This window comes from Mirounga angustirostris, unplaced genomic scaffold (genome assembly GCF_029215605.1).
Source record: "Mirounga angustirostris isolate CCGP_5_RB_7025 unplaced genomic scaffold, mMirAng1.0.hap1 SCAF_7, whole genome shotgun sequence".
Taxonomy (NCBI): domain Eukaryota; kingdom Metazoa; phylum Chordata; class Mammalia; order Carnivora; family Phocidae; genus Mirounga; species Mirounga angustirostris.
Genome location: NW_026991715.1, coordinates 77,127,809 through 77,142,277, shown reverse-complemented (window position 1 = coordinate 77,142,277; position 14,469 = coordinate 77,127,809). Strand labels below are relative to the sequence as shown.

General features: G+C 33.8%; 1 protein-coding gene across 5 annotated transcripts in view; it reads left to right on the top strand.

Moving 5' to 3' along the window:
• The window catches only part of CHD1 (chromodomain helicase DNA binding protein 1), a 79,320-nt gene that overhangs the window by 21,601 nt on the left and 43,250 nt on the right, over nucleotides 1-14,469 (top strand). For all 5 annotated transcript variants that reach the window (XM_054513088.2, XM_045899232.3, XM_064596423.1 and 2 more), the window contains exons 3-13: nucleotides 4,199-4,400; nucleotides 5,809-5,910; nucleotides 6,692-6,756; nucleotides 8,704-8,853; nucleotides 8,994-9,265; nucleotides 10,659-10,884; nucleotides 11,498-11,598; nucleotides 11,820-11,998; nucleotides 12,868-12,995; nucleotides 13,437-13,653; nucleotides 14,295-14,384. In XM_054513088.2, coding sequence (XP_054369063.1) covers nucleotides 4,199-4,400; nucleotides 5,809-5,910; nucleotides 6,692-6,756; nucleotides 8,704-8,853; nucleotides 8,994-9,265; nucleotides 10,659-10,884; nucleotides 11,498-11,598; nucleotides 11,820-11,998; nucleotides 12,868-12,995; nucleotides 13,437-13,653; nucleotides 14,295-14,384 — 1,732 coding nt within the window. The remainder of the gene's footprint in view (nucleotides 1-4,198; nucleotides 4,401-5,808; nucleotides 5,911-6,691; nucleotides 6,757-8,703; nucleotides 8,854-8,993; nucleotides 9,266-10,658; nucleotides 10,885-11,497; nucleotides 11,599-11,819; nucleotides 11,999-12,867; nucleotides 12,996-13,436; nucleotides 13,654-14,294; nucleotides 14,385-14,469) is intronic.

Genomic DNA, 14,469 nt, shown 5'->3' with positions numbered 1-14,469 from the left:
AGATTGTGTGTGTTTGGGAAGCTGGATTAGTTGAAACAAGATTGGTAAGAGTTGATAATTATAAGGTGGGTTTTTAGATATATGGTAATTCATTATGTTGCTCTTTTGTTTATATTTGAAGTTGAATATAAAAACAAGCCTGAAAAGAGACTTTAATTTGAATTGCTATTTTATTTTTTAAATGTATTCCTATTTAATTTACCCTCAGAAAACAATTTAATTTTATCCAAGTGCCCATCAACTTATGGTGGGTTTTGTTTTGTAAATTGAGAAAGGTAAGGAAAAGAATACAGTGTTTCTTTATTGTTAATGTGCTAGTGGGATTTAATATAATTAATAAGGGTAACTCTTAAGTAATCTCTTAAGTAACTTTGTTGTATAGAAGATCATTGTTACTGGTTTTTACCTAAATAAATAAAATGTTAGTTGGAGCTCAGCAATATTTCTTGTAGGCAGATTATATTTGTGAATTTTATACAAGAATTTGAAGCCATATATATCTTTGTTTGTTTATATGTACATCCATCCACCCATCAAAGATGCTCTTCATTTGGTGTTCATCATACAAAGGACAACAAGTAAAAATCCCAACACTCTAGAAACATATAGTAGAATATGAAAGGTAGGATACCAAAAACACCAAAGAAAACAATACTACAGTGTTCATTACATAGTGTACTCACAGCCAAGATAGTGGTATGTAATAGTGTTTTGGAAGTGCTGAGGAAGGATACCTAATTTAAGGTTGGATTGAGAATAATGGAGTTAGGAGAGAGTTTTGGAGAAATGCGTCTGAGATGAGGCTCAAGTAGGAATTACATAGTGGGGGAAAAAAAGAGAAGTACTTAAGCAAAAGCAGGAAGTGGAAAGAGAAACTGGCTCTCAGAATTCTAAGTAGTTTGCCATTGCTAAAACTAAGGATTTAAGTGGGAAACTGGCTGGAAATAGGCTGGCAAAGACAAATTCCTGAATGCCCTCATAGGTGTTTGCACTTTGTTATAGAAACACTGAAGACTTATAAAAGAAAGTTAGACCATGCCCAGATTTCTATTCTGGAAAGAGCATTTACAGCAGTGGGCTGAATTAATAGGGAGGTTTTTCAACAATTTTAGCTCAAAATTTTATGTCTGAATATAGATTTTTTTTTCCTGAACCTGTGTGTTTTTCCTAAAATTTTTAGGATTTTCTTTTTTAAAAAATTATGTAAAACATTTACATGTTTTGAATCTGAGGACTCACTTCAAACCTTGTTCCCTCTACTCTTCCCTCTATCCCTCCTTCTGTAGATAACCATTTTTTAAATTAATTGTTGGTTTATGCTGCCATTATTGCTATTTTTAAAATATAGGCAAGTTATGTATATTTTTCCCTTATACAAAAGAGGCATACTATAAAGATTGTTTTGTATCTTGTTTTTTTTGTTTTGTTTTGTTTTTTACTTAACTATATTCTGGAGATTGTTCTGTGGCAGTATGTAAAATATTTCTTATTTAATCTTGTATATTCTTAATCTTACTAAGAACAACTAAATAAAATACTTTATATTTCCAATACATAAGGTAAAGACATTCTATAATAGGTCTGTGCCATTAGAGTAATCTAGATTCAGACTGTTTGCTTTAATCTCCAGCCAGAACTACTACAGCCTAAAGAATATGAAGGGAAAGATTCCTCCTTTCCCTTAGAGTTTTGATTTATTAACAAAGACTTTTGACTAGCCATTCATCTGGAATGACTAATCAAGACATAATCAAGAATACAGGGGTATGATAGCCCCCAAATTCAGTCGTTCTTATCTACCTATTTTTCGAGTATCTGTTAAGCATCCTCACCTGTATAAAGTTCTGTGTTTAGGTACTCTGGAAAAAAATAAATGATATCCTCAAGAAGCTTACAAGCAATTTTCCTTTTCTATCAGTCGCACTTTTTTCTTGGTTGTATATGCAGTGCTCCCCATTCACCTAGATCAGTTATCTTAAAAATAGCGCAGAACAACATTTATTGGTTGACATGACTATCTCTCCATACCGGGTTAGAGGTTTTGTTTTTGTTTTTTTTTTTAAGATTTTTTTATTTTTTATTAGAGTACAAGCAGGGGGAGTGGCAGGCAGAGGGAGAGGGAGAAGCAGGCTCCCCGCTCAGCAGGGAGCCCAATGTGGGGCTCGATCCCAGGACTCCGGGATCATGACCCGCGCCCCAGGCAGACGCTTAACCGTTTGAGCCACCCAGGCGCCCCAGGTTAGAGGTTTTTTAATGGTAAGGATTTTGTATGCTCTTGGTCGTGCCCAGTGCCTAATACACAATACTGTCAGTGAAGTTTATTGAGTAAATGAAAGTGGATTAAAGGAGAAATAAAATTGGGTGCCTGGGTGGCTCAGTTGGTTAAGCGACTGCCTTCGGCTCAGGTCATGATCCTGGAGAACTGGGATTGAGTCCCACATCAGGCTCCCTACTCGGCAGGGGGTCTGCTTCTCCCTCTGACCCTCCCCACTCTCATGTGCTCTCTCTCTCTCTCTCATTCTGTCTCAAATAAATAAAATCTTTAAAAAAAAAATAAAATTGTATGTCAGGAAAAATATCTTCTCTTAATATTCTTGCTGAAATTTCTCTGAAGGGACCGAAGTGAAATATGGTTAAGTGGGGTTTGTTTATTACGAGGCACCGTGCTGTTTTTGGATCTCTGAACCATGTGACCAACAGTTAAAAATTGCGGCAGAAGTGATTGAGGGGTGCCTGGGTGGCTCATTTGGCTTTTGACTTTTGATTTTGGCTCAGGTCATGATCTCAGGGGCAAGAGATTGAGCCCCCAGTTGGGCTCCACGTTCAGCAGGGAGTCTGCTTAAGGATTTTCTTTCCCTTTTCCTCTGTTCCTCCTGTCACTTGCATGCACATGGTCTTTTTCTCTCTCTGTCTCTAAAATAAATAAATCTTTTAGAAAAGTGATCTTGGTATCATAGACTTTAAAAGGCAAATTTTTGCTGTTTCTGTGAATATTCTACTCGACTTTAAAAATATACATATGTTTGCATTTTAAGCATTTTAATTTATATCTAACTTTTGGAATCAGAAGTCTTCTTTCAAACTTTTATGTCTGTGTTTCCTTGTGAATACTAAACTCGCTCTAGAAAAGGAAAAATTTTATAAATGAATTACTTTTAATAGTGCAGTCTATTTCCTTAGAGTCATACCTCCATCTGGTGGTATTTCTGAAAATTACAGCAGAGGACATGAAGCTTGAGTTTAGCTGTGTGTACATAAACTGCATTAACTGCTGTTTGTCAGAAAGCTAAGTGAAGTTACATCAAAAGCTGAGTCAAATGTGTGTATAAAGAATTTAATGCCCCAGTTTTCAACAATTCAGATGTAAACACTATGTGAACAAATGACCTTGGGAATAATAGTAATTTACATAATCACCTGTTTAGGCCAGACCATTTCTAGGCTACTTTGGACTGAAAATTAGTAATGGGAAAAAAGGTGGTTTCTCAATGAACTGGTAATTGCTTTCACATGTGATATACAGAGGTTAGGAAGGATTGTGACAATTTACTATTATTTCAGATTTATTACTGTGGAACCGTGATAGATTCAGTGATACTCTCAGCGAAGCTATTAGTAAATTGTGTGGGCTCAGTCCCTAGGACCCCGGGATCATGACCTGAGCTAAAGGCAAACGCTTAACCAACTGAGCCACCCAGGCGCCCCTTTTCATAGCTTAATTTTAATAAATCACTTTTCCCCAGAATGGTAGAACACAGATATAATTTAAAGACAAGTAAAAACTACAATTTTTTTTCTACGTATGACTGGGAATTTTCAGCACATTAATCCTTTTCTTCACACAATTTCTACATTAGATTTCCTATAGTTAAATAGCCTTTTAAGGATAGCGACTATGGCTTCAATTTCTTGTTTTCCCAAGTTTCTAGCCCAGGATTCTGTGTTTGATAGATTTTGCTTCTTATCTTGGAGGAAGATTGTGATCTGATTGCTTATGTTTTCACCAAAACTGTACTAAATCTATCAAGTAAGTCATTTGTTATAGATTAACATTAATTCTTTTTTCTGTTTGTTTGGCTATGGAATGTTGAAATGTGAAATAAACAAGGCTTAATGATCTGGGGATTTCTGCTGACTTTTAAGAAAAATTAAATTCCTAATAAATTTTGTTTGAAATCTGTTTATTTTCAAATTGTAGCCAGTCGGATGATGATTCTGGGTCAGCTTCAGGCTCAGGATCTGGTTCAAGTTCTGGAAGCAGTAGTGATGGAAGCAGTAGCCAGTCAGGTAGCAGTGACTCTGAATCTGGATCTGAATCGGGCAGTCAGTCAGAGTCTGAATCAGACACTTCCCGAGAAAACAAAGTCCAAGCAAAACCACCGAAAGTTGATGGAGCTGAGGTAATAAAGTATCCTGAAAGACAGATTTCTTGTACTACTACTTTGGGAAAATTTATAACATTGGTTTATAGCCTTCTTAATCTAGCTTTTAGAAGACATTAATTTTAAACATTAAAATTTACTTCTCAAACTTGTAGTTAAATATCTGTGGACTTGATTGGCTTTGAGGAGAAGCAGTCAAGCAAGTACAAAACAAACACTTTCTGTTTTTGTTTTTGTTTTTGTTTTTAAAGATTTTATTTATTTGACAGAGAGAGAGATAGCGAGAGCAGGAACACAAGCAGGGGGAGTGGGAGAGGGAGAAGCAGGCTTCCCGCCGAGCAGGGAGCCCGATGTGGGACTCGATCCCAGAACCCTGGGATCATGACCTGAGCCGAAGGCAGACGCTTAATGACTGAGCCACCCAGGCACCCCAAACACTTTCTTTTTTTTTCTTTGAAGATTTTATTTATTTATTTGACAGAGAGATAGCGAGAGCAGGAACACAAGTAGGGGGAGTGGGAGAGGGAGTAGCAGGCTTCCCGCTGAGCCAGGAGCCCGATGCGGGGCTCGATCCCAGGACCCTGGGATCATGGCCTGAGCCGAAGGCAGCCGCTTAACCGACTGAGCCACCCAGGGTCCCCCCAAACACTTTCTAAGGCAGAAACTGAGTTTCATAAATATTCATTGTCTCATGGATAAAAATTAAAGGCTTTGTGAGGTCTCTCTGTTAATCTTGAGTGTCTGATCTCTACTTTCAAGATCTTCAAAGGAGGTACTTTATTGCTAATAGCAGGAGAATCTAATAGAACTTGCTTCCTTGAAGATGCTTGGTAGATTAGGCTAAGGGTCATCTGTTTGAAAAAAGCTACTACAAGATTTACTAAAACCTATCTGTACCTCATAATGGAATACAGTAGTGTTACTTCGAGTACCAGTCATGATGAGATCTTTGGGCCAGAATGTACATCAACACACAGCTTCTGACATGGAGAAAATCTTACTGTCTAATAAATCAATAAATAAAAATAAAAGTCAGTTGAACTGAAACTATACTTAGTGACATAGTTGATTTGCATTCTGACTTAAGCTCTTCATCTTCGCCTCACATCAATTAAAAAACCAGGCAACCAGTTTTCAAGTAGCACTGGTGTCACATATTGTCACTTTGTTTTTTGAAAATAATATTCAACACCAAAGAATATATTGATTAATATTGTTTATGAAACTCAGCACACCATAAATTTTTTATATGCAACTAAAGCTCAGAATTTTATTTTAATTGCCATAATATTGTATTACACGTAATGTGAGTACAGAAAAGCGTCTTACCTTAGTATTTGGAGGCAGTGATAATGCTGTCCAGTAAATTAACTTTTTTTCAGTTTTTTCAAGATTTCATCCTTCACTGGGTATATTTCTGTTGCAGTTTTGGAAATCTAGCCCTAGTATTCTGGCTGTTCAGAGATCTGCAGTGCTCAAGAAGCAGCAGCAGCAGCAGCAGGCTTCATCTAATAGTGGATCAGAGGAGGTGAGTTTTCACTGAAAGTCGACATGATGCCCATTTAACTGGGTGTAGGTATTTATGAAATTATTACAAACAGCAAGTGTTTGAAAGGATGAGGAAATAACTACATTTAAGTATATGTATCAGGAGCCTTCGAATATCAGTATGTTTTTATCCAGTAATTCTACTTTTAGGGATTAATCCAAAATAAGCAACAGACGTGTGTACATTTGCTCATCACAGCAAAACTAGAAATAAACTGTGAATACTATGAAAATATACATAGACAAACATGTCTATTAAATCAGTATAGATGAATAGCAAGTCACAACATCTTTTTAAAAGAATAGGCCATAGCTTTAAACAGTATAGTTCCTGTGCACACGTAAGTACACCAGCATGTGTGTTTGTGCAGAAACATTCAGAAAGAACTATATCAAAAACTGTCTAATGGGGCAGAAAAATATTACATCAAAATTTGAACATACCAATAATTACAATTCCTCTTTGAGGCCATACTGGGCAACAATAATGGTTTCTAGAGATGGTAGATTTGAAGGTGTTATACAAAATGCTGACATTGTGATATTTACCTAATGTCAATGGCTATGTTACGAATTTGTAATAGAGATGTTACTAATTACTTTATGTGCTAATAGTACAAATATAACAACATGGGAACAAAGCTTTATAATTAGCATTATTAGCAAAGTGAATGTCAGGTAGTATGACAAGCAAAAATTTGATACCATGGTCAAATTCTAATCATTAATAACATTAGCTTTGTTTTTTTTCTTCTTTGTAGGATTCCTCCAGCAGTGAAGATTCTGATGACTCATCGAATGAGGTCAAAAGGAAAAAGCATAAAGAGTATGTCATTTTGTTCAACCGATCACTTTCATGGCAGGAATACCTTATTGATGTTGTGTTACTTTTTTTATGAAAAACTGTCAAAAGTAGACTTTTGTAAAGTCTTGGTTCATGGTATCTTATTAGATTAATTAAACTATTAATCTTTAGCATTTATCTTTCTGTGAGGACTTGAGGTTTTTGTGCCACTTGTTTATCTTCTCTAACCCCTCTCTCCTATGTATTTTTAAACTCCAGAGATCTACTTGGTCATAATATCAGAAAATCTTAATAACTTGGGAAAACTATGTGGAAGTGTAGGGACCAGTGGAATTTTGAGTATTTCTGTTAATTTCTGTTAATAGCTATCTTACTGTTCATTTGCACATGAAATTCGCTTTCCCCGTAGAACTCATTTAGAAATTCAATATAATTTCCTAAACATCTTGACCCAGAAGGTGTTTAAGGGAACTTCAGATTCTCAGTTCAGTTATTTAGATGGTCTGAGTTTTTTTCTCTCTCATTTTGTCAAAAATATCATTCCGTTGTCTTAGGTCTTATTTTTCTACTTGTCTTGGATATTCTGCAGTTTCACTTTGGTGTGTCTAGCTTTGGATTTGTTATTTATTTATTACACTTTATTCACTCATTTTATATATCTTTAATGTGAAGAGTCCTATTTTCTGGACATTTTCTTATCCTATAAATTTCTCTGGTGGTACTACTATTAATATATATCAGTCATATTGGATTATATCTTTTACATATACTAATGGATCATCCATCTTCATAAATCTTACTGTATCATGTTTTTTAATCCCTTTATTTCTATGCTACATTATGGCTAATTTCCTCAGATATGTCTTCTAGTTTATGAATTACATTTTCAACTACTGTGTCTCATCAGCTCTATAAACTCTTCCACTGAGTTAGTAATTTGTAAACTTAGCAGAGGTGCAGCCAAATAATATTTTTTAAAAAATCTAGTGATTTGGGTGATGGGTGGGCTTGGTTAGATATAAAAATCATTATAATTTGTATTATAAAAAATACGAATTGGAGATACTTTTACATAATTTATCTACTGCTACTTCTAATGTGCAAACTCTAAAAAGATCTCAAGATAAAAAAGAAATTGCTTCTCATGTTTTTATCATAAACCAGATTTTAGCATATGTGCGTGCTTATGTAACTCTTGACATAGTTATAATTGACACAAGAGATACAGAGGAATGGAGTAGAAGCAGTAGCTGTGAGAGAGAGGGTATGGCGTATATATAAGAATCTAATACGTATCTTCCATTTGAAGTTTATATTATAGCAGAATATTAACATGTGCATTCATGCAGTAATTTTTCTCTACATGTGTATTAGAATTAATTAAGTAGACCCCAAGTAGACTAAAAATAGCAATAAAGGTAAGGTAATCATTGACTGTTGCTTAAAATGGACTGATTTTTTTTAAATACATTTTTCTATACTGTATTTTAAGCTTCTTAATGAACATGTACAGTACTTTAAAAATCAGTTTTAGGGTGTATTTTTTTTTTTAAATCACAGTCTCCAGAAAATTGAAGTGAGAGGGTTTAGAATCTTTTTTTTTTTTTTTTGAGATGGCAAGTATAATTCTACAAGATTTTCAAAATTAACCCTGTGATTCTTTAAATAGCATACTATGTTTTCATCCACAGTGCTAATCAGAGTAACATTTCCTTATTTGCCATTCATTGAGGTATAACTAAATGATTAACAAAACTCTGGCATTATAGCAGAAATCTGTGAAGAATATTTTCTAGCATTTTTTTTTTACTCTACTCACATTTTAATGTGTTGGTGTGGGTAAAAGCAACGATTTTTTTTTATAGTAACTGAAATGTAGTTCAGTTTGATTTTTGTACTTTTATCAGAGATAAAATTTGCTATACAATGTAAGGATAAACAAACATACTTTATATATTCTATGTACAGTGAAGATTGGCAAATGTCTGGGTCAGGATCTCCATCTCAATCTGGTTCAGATTCAGAATCTGAAGAAGAAAGAGATAAAAGCAGTTGTGATGAAACAGAATCTGATTATGAGCCAAAAAACAAAGTTAAAAGCAGAAAACCTCAAAATAGGTGAGTATAGTATGTTCTCAACTTGACACTGAAAATTGTTGGTTACAGAAGGTATTCTTTTTGTATATAGTGTCTTGCGTCTTGTTTTCTATGCTAGTGTTTCTATAAAACACCTCTATCCCTTGGTCTTCCCTACCTAGATCTAAGGCAAAAAATGGGAAGAAAATTCTTGGACAAAAAAAGAGACAGATTGATTCATCTGAGGAGGAAGATGATGAAGAAGATTATGATAATGATAAAAGAAGTTCTCGTCGCCAAGCAACTGTCAATGTTAGCTATAAAGAAGATGAAGAAATGAAAACAGATTCTGATGATCTACTGGAAGTCTGTGGGGAGGATGTTCCTCAACCTGAGGAAGAGGAATTTGAAACAATAGAACGTTTTATGGATTGTCGGATTGGGAGAAAAGGAGGTATTTTCTTAAAAAACATATTTATTGTTTGGTTGTTTCAGTAATATTTACTAAAGTGAAGTATTTCTTGAAGTTATTTCTGTTTTGAAAGTGAAGAGGGTGGCTTTTCATCTGTTATACTTATTTGTTATAAAATATACTTTGTTTCGCCTGAGTTTTCTTCCCACAGAATAATCCATTTAACCTCACTTCATTGATTACAGATAATTAGAAAAATTTTTAATCTACGTATTTGAGCTTTTCAGTTGTCATGCCTAAATAATGGTTGTTATTTAGGTACTTTCAGTTTCACAAATAGTTGGGTTATTTTTAAATGTTTTTTCTTTCATCTCAAATTAGTTATCTTCACATGCATTTTTTTGTTTTGTTTTATTGACATATGACATACAATGTATAAATTTAAGGTGAACAGCATGACTTACATATATTACAAAATGATTATTACCACAGTAAGTTTAGTTTATATTTATCCATCATCTCATATAGATAAGAAGATACCACAGTAAGTTTAGTTTATATTTATCCATCATCTCATATAGATAAGAAGAAGAAAAAAAGGAAAGTTTTTTTCCTTATGATAACTTTTAAAATCTACTCTCTGAGTAGCTTTCAAATATACTGCACAGCAGTGTTGACTATGGTCATTATGTTGTACGTTACCTCCCCAATACTTATCTTACACCTGGAAGTCTGTATACATCTGCATTATTACCCCCCCACACACATCTGCCAGCTGCCTCGGGTAACTACAGATCTGATCTCTTTTCCTATGAGCTTTTCCTTTGTTTGTTTTGGATTCCATATGTAAGTGAGATCATATGGTATTTGTCCTTCTCTGTCTCACTTATTTCACTTAGTGTAATACCCTCAGTGTTCATCCACATTGTTGCAAATGGCAGGATTTCCTTTTTTGTGGCTAAATAGTATTCCATTATATATGTGAATCACATTTTCTTTATCTGTTGATGGGACACTTAGGTTGTTTCCATGTCTTGGCTGTTGTAAATAATTCTGCATTGAACACGAGGGTACACATATCTCCAACATAATTTTGGAGTTTTTAAAGGTGATTTTTCATCATTTTATTTCCAGTTATCAGGCATCCAGTCATCGGTTATTATAAATTACTGTATGATCTTAGGTGTGCCACTGTCTTTTGACTTTGTTTTTTCTAATTTTAAAACTGAGGGAATTAAATTAGATAATCTTTCCATTCTAAAATTTGGAGTTTCTTTTATGTATGTATAATACAATTTTCCTTAAATTCTTGTACCCTGATTCTTTACTTATTTAAAAGCACATATATTTTTCTCTTCATATTCTTGAATTTTTGAGTTGAAGGAAACAATCTTATAGCAGAATTACATGGAATGTATTGTGTTTTCTTTTTCAGCTACTGGTGCTACTACAACCATCTATGCAGTTGAAGCAGATGGTGACCCAAATGCAGGATTTGAAAAAAACAAGGAACCAGGCGAGATCCAATATTTAATTAAATGGAAAGGATGGTCCCATATTCACAATACTTGGGAGACAGAAGAAACCCTTAAGCAGCAGAATGTTAGAGGAATGAAAAAATTGGATAATTATAAGAAAAAAGATCAGGAAACAAAAAGATGGTAAATACGTTTTATATTACATTTAATTTTTTAACAGTTCAAAGATGATTACTAAGCTTTTTGTTAATAAGGAATACATAGTCAAGAGTCCAATAACCTAAGAGGAGCCCTGGGTGGCTCCGTCGGTTAAGCATCTGCCTTCAGCTCAGGGCATCATCCCATAGTCCTTGGATCGAGCCCCACATCAGGCTCCCTGCTCAGAGGGGAGCCTGCTTCTCCCTCTCCCACTCGCCCTGCTTGTGTTCACTCTCGCTGTGTCTGTCGCTGTCAAATAAATAAACAAAATCTTTAAAAAAAAAGAGAGAATCCAATAACCTAAAATAACTATTTATACTCTTAAATTGTATTTGAAGGTAATACTTTTTGGAAATAGCCATATCTAAACTTCTCAATAATAGTTGTGTAGAATGTCATCTCATAAATTATAAATTATACATTTTTTTAAATTAAAAATTAATGATGCTTCACTTTATTTCTATTTCAGTTTCTTCATTATTCAGCTGACTCACATGATAAGTGGCAAATGGGAGATTTTGTGCTACAGATAGTATTTGGGGGAATGGTTATTTAGGGGAGATTTTGAAGTCTTATTTCTGGATTAATAATCTTTCAGGTTGAAAAATGCTTCTCCAGAAGATGTGGAATATTATAATTGCCAGCAAGAACTCACAGATGATCTACACAAACAGTATCAAATAGTGGAACGAATAATTGGTTAGTAATAAATGATTCTCAAAGTTTTATCTTTCCATTTCGATCTGAGAAAAATTTAAATGTATTGCTTATACATCAAATACAGTAGTTTAGTCTTACTGTCATAGGGTATTGTAAACCAGATGACTAATTTTTGCTTGTGTAGTTTTTTTACCAAACATTAGTCCTTGGATAAGATTCATTGTGAAAATAAATAAATAAATATCTGATTTATCTCACAGCTCATTCCAATCAGAAGTCAGCAGCTGGTTATCCTGATTATTATTGCAAATGGCAGGGCCTTCCATACTCAGAGTGCAGCTGGGAGGATGGAGCTCTAATTTCCAAAAAGTTTCAAGCATGCATAGATGAGTATTTTAGCAGGAATCAGTCAAAAACCACTCCTTTTAAAGATTGCAAAGTGAGTATTGTTGGAAATTTTTAATTAATGAAAATAGTATTTACACATCATAAATATTACAAGCCCAAATAGAGAGTTGGATCTTGATTTCAGGTAGACTAAGAGAGAGAACTGTGCTTGGTTGATAGGTCTTAGGGGAGAAGGTGTTCTGGTGATTGCCATGCGGTCTTAATGTGGTGCTGTCTTTTAGCCTTGGTGAGTAAAACTGTCAGGAAGATGATAAATTGGTGGTTGTGAGGAGTGTCTTGGGGAGAACAAATAGGGGAAATTACCTGGAAAATAGATATATATGCTTGCTTTAAAAGGTAGTGAATATTTTCTTTGAAGGTAGGAAAGAAAAGAGGAATGTACCCATAAGAAAAGAAATGGTACTTAGGACTACCTTGCCTAATATAAGATCTTTTTACTTAGAGACATTATCAGCAGTAGTTTTGAGGGTCTATGTACTATTAGAATTTGTTTTCTTACTATAAGACTGAATTAAACTGATAATGGTAATTTAGAAATCAGAAAGTTAAGCCAGTTGTATGGTTTATTTCTAGGTCAGGGCTGCACTAGCAGTTAAATGAATGAATTTAACATAGCTCTTGCTTCTGAACTGTGTAAGACTCAAGTATTTCAGCAGGAACTTACTTATTTCTATCATTTTTTGTCCAAAAAAGAGGGCAAAATATTTCACTGTACGATGTTGTTACAGTAAGAGAAAACAGTCTTCTTTGAATGAATCCTGAGATATATTTTGAGTCATGGAATTTCTGAGCTTGAAAATTTGAGATAAAATTTCAAAATCTATGGTAAAATCTGAGATTTTGATCTTTTAAGATTCTCACATTTGATAGTTCTTCTTATTACATTTATTTCTACTAAAGGTATTAAAACAAAGGCCAAGATTTGTAGCCCTAAAGAAGCAGCCATCCTATATTGGAGGACATGAGAGTTTAGAATTAAGAGATTATCAACTGAATGGTTTAAATTGGCTTGCTCACTCTTGGTGCAAGTGAGTATATTTTGAATTGTCTGTTTAATTTGAGGGCATACGAATTTTACAAATACAGGATTTGGAAAAGATTTCCACCAATATCAAGGATGAAGACTGGTATTTATATGCAGGCTTTTGAATTTCCTTAGTATATAGTAATATTTATTACATACTAAGAAGAAAATCCAGGGGAGTTTGAGTTTAACCTTAATTGCTGCACTACTTCATATTACTGTTACTCTTTAAGCTTCCTTTGGACTAAAATGATGAACTTCGTCCACTTTTTTTATACTATTACAGAGGCCTTTACACTTATTATTTATAGCTAATAAAAGTGGTATATAGTTTGTATACCTTTCAGATTAATTTTAACTTTAAATTTGTATATGGGTTATATAAAAAGGTTTCTTTATAAATTTGAATCTATTGCATACATAATTGTTGTTTTTAATTTTGTAGAGGAAATAGTTGCATACTTGCTGATGAAATGGGCCTTGGAAAAACAATACAGACGATCTCATTTCTGAACTATTTATTTCATGAACATCAATTATATGGACCTTTTCTGTTAGTAGTACCACTTTCCACTCTTACTTCCTGGCAAAGGGAAATTCAGACATGGGCTTCTCAAATGAATGCTGTGGTTTATTTAGGTGACATTAACAGCAGAAATATGGTAAGTTGTTTCTCCACACATTTAAAAATCTAGACATACTTGTCTTTATAGTCTTAATTTCTAGTGTAAAACTTGCCACAAAGTACTCAATACATATTTAATTGGCTGTAATAAAAGGCAGTTTTCATCTGAGTGTTACTTTATGTAATATATATTTTTTCTAAGTTCTTATGGAGAATTTCAAATATACATGAAAACAGAAGACTATAATAAACCTCTGTGTGCCCATCTCCAGCTTCACAGTTCTAATGCTTTGCCGGTTTTGTTTCATCTGTACCTCTACAGAGTGCTTTCCTCCCAAATATTGTGAAGCAGACCCAGACATCATATTTCATCCATAAATGCTATGTTGTTAAATGAATTAATCACTTATGTTTTGTTAAATATGAACTTCCTTCAGTAGAAAGTGTGTATTTAAAAATGTGTCTGCTTTATTTTTATAGGTTTTGGTATGCTGTGGTATTTATATTTTATTTATAAGTAAGATGAGTGTAGCTTGTTGGACTGTGTTAAGAATTAAAATGATTTTATTATATAAACAGATTTTTTGTGTATTTTGGAGGGATTTTTTTTAGATATTCAAATGAAAGTATATTTTTCTTAATGTTTGTCTTAAAATTATCTTTAAAATTTCTTGATAGATAAGAACTCATGAATGGATGCATCCCCAGACCAAACGGTTAAAATTTAATATACTTTTAACAACTTACGAAATTTTATTGAAGGATAAGGTGTGTATTACCTATGCTTTTCTGTTTGGTGTATATCCATTTTTCCTTTACCATATATTGTGGATAGGGTGAGAAGATAAATCAT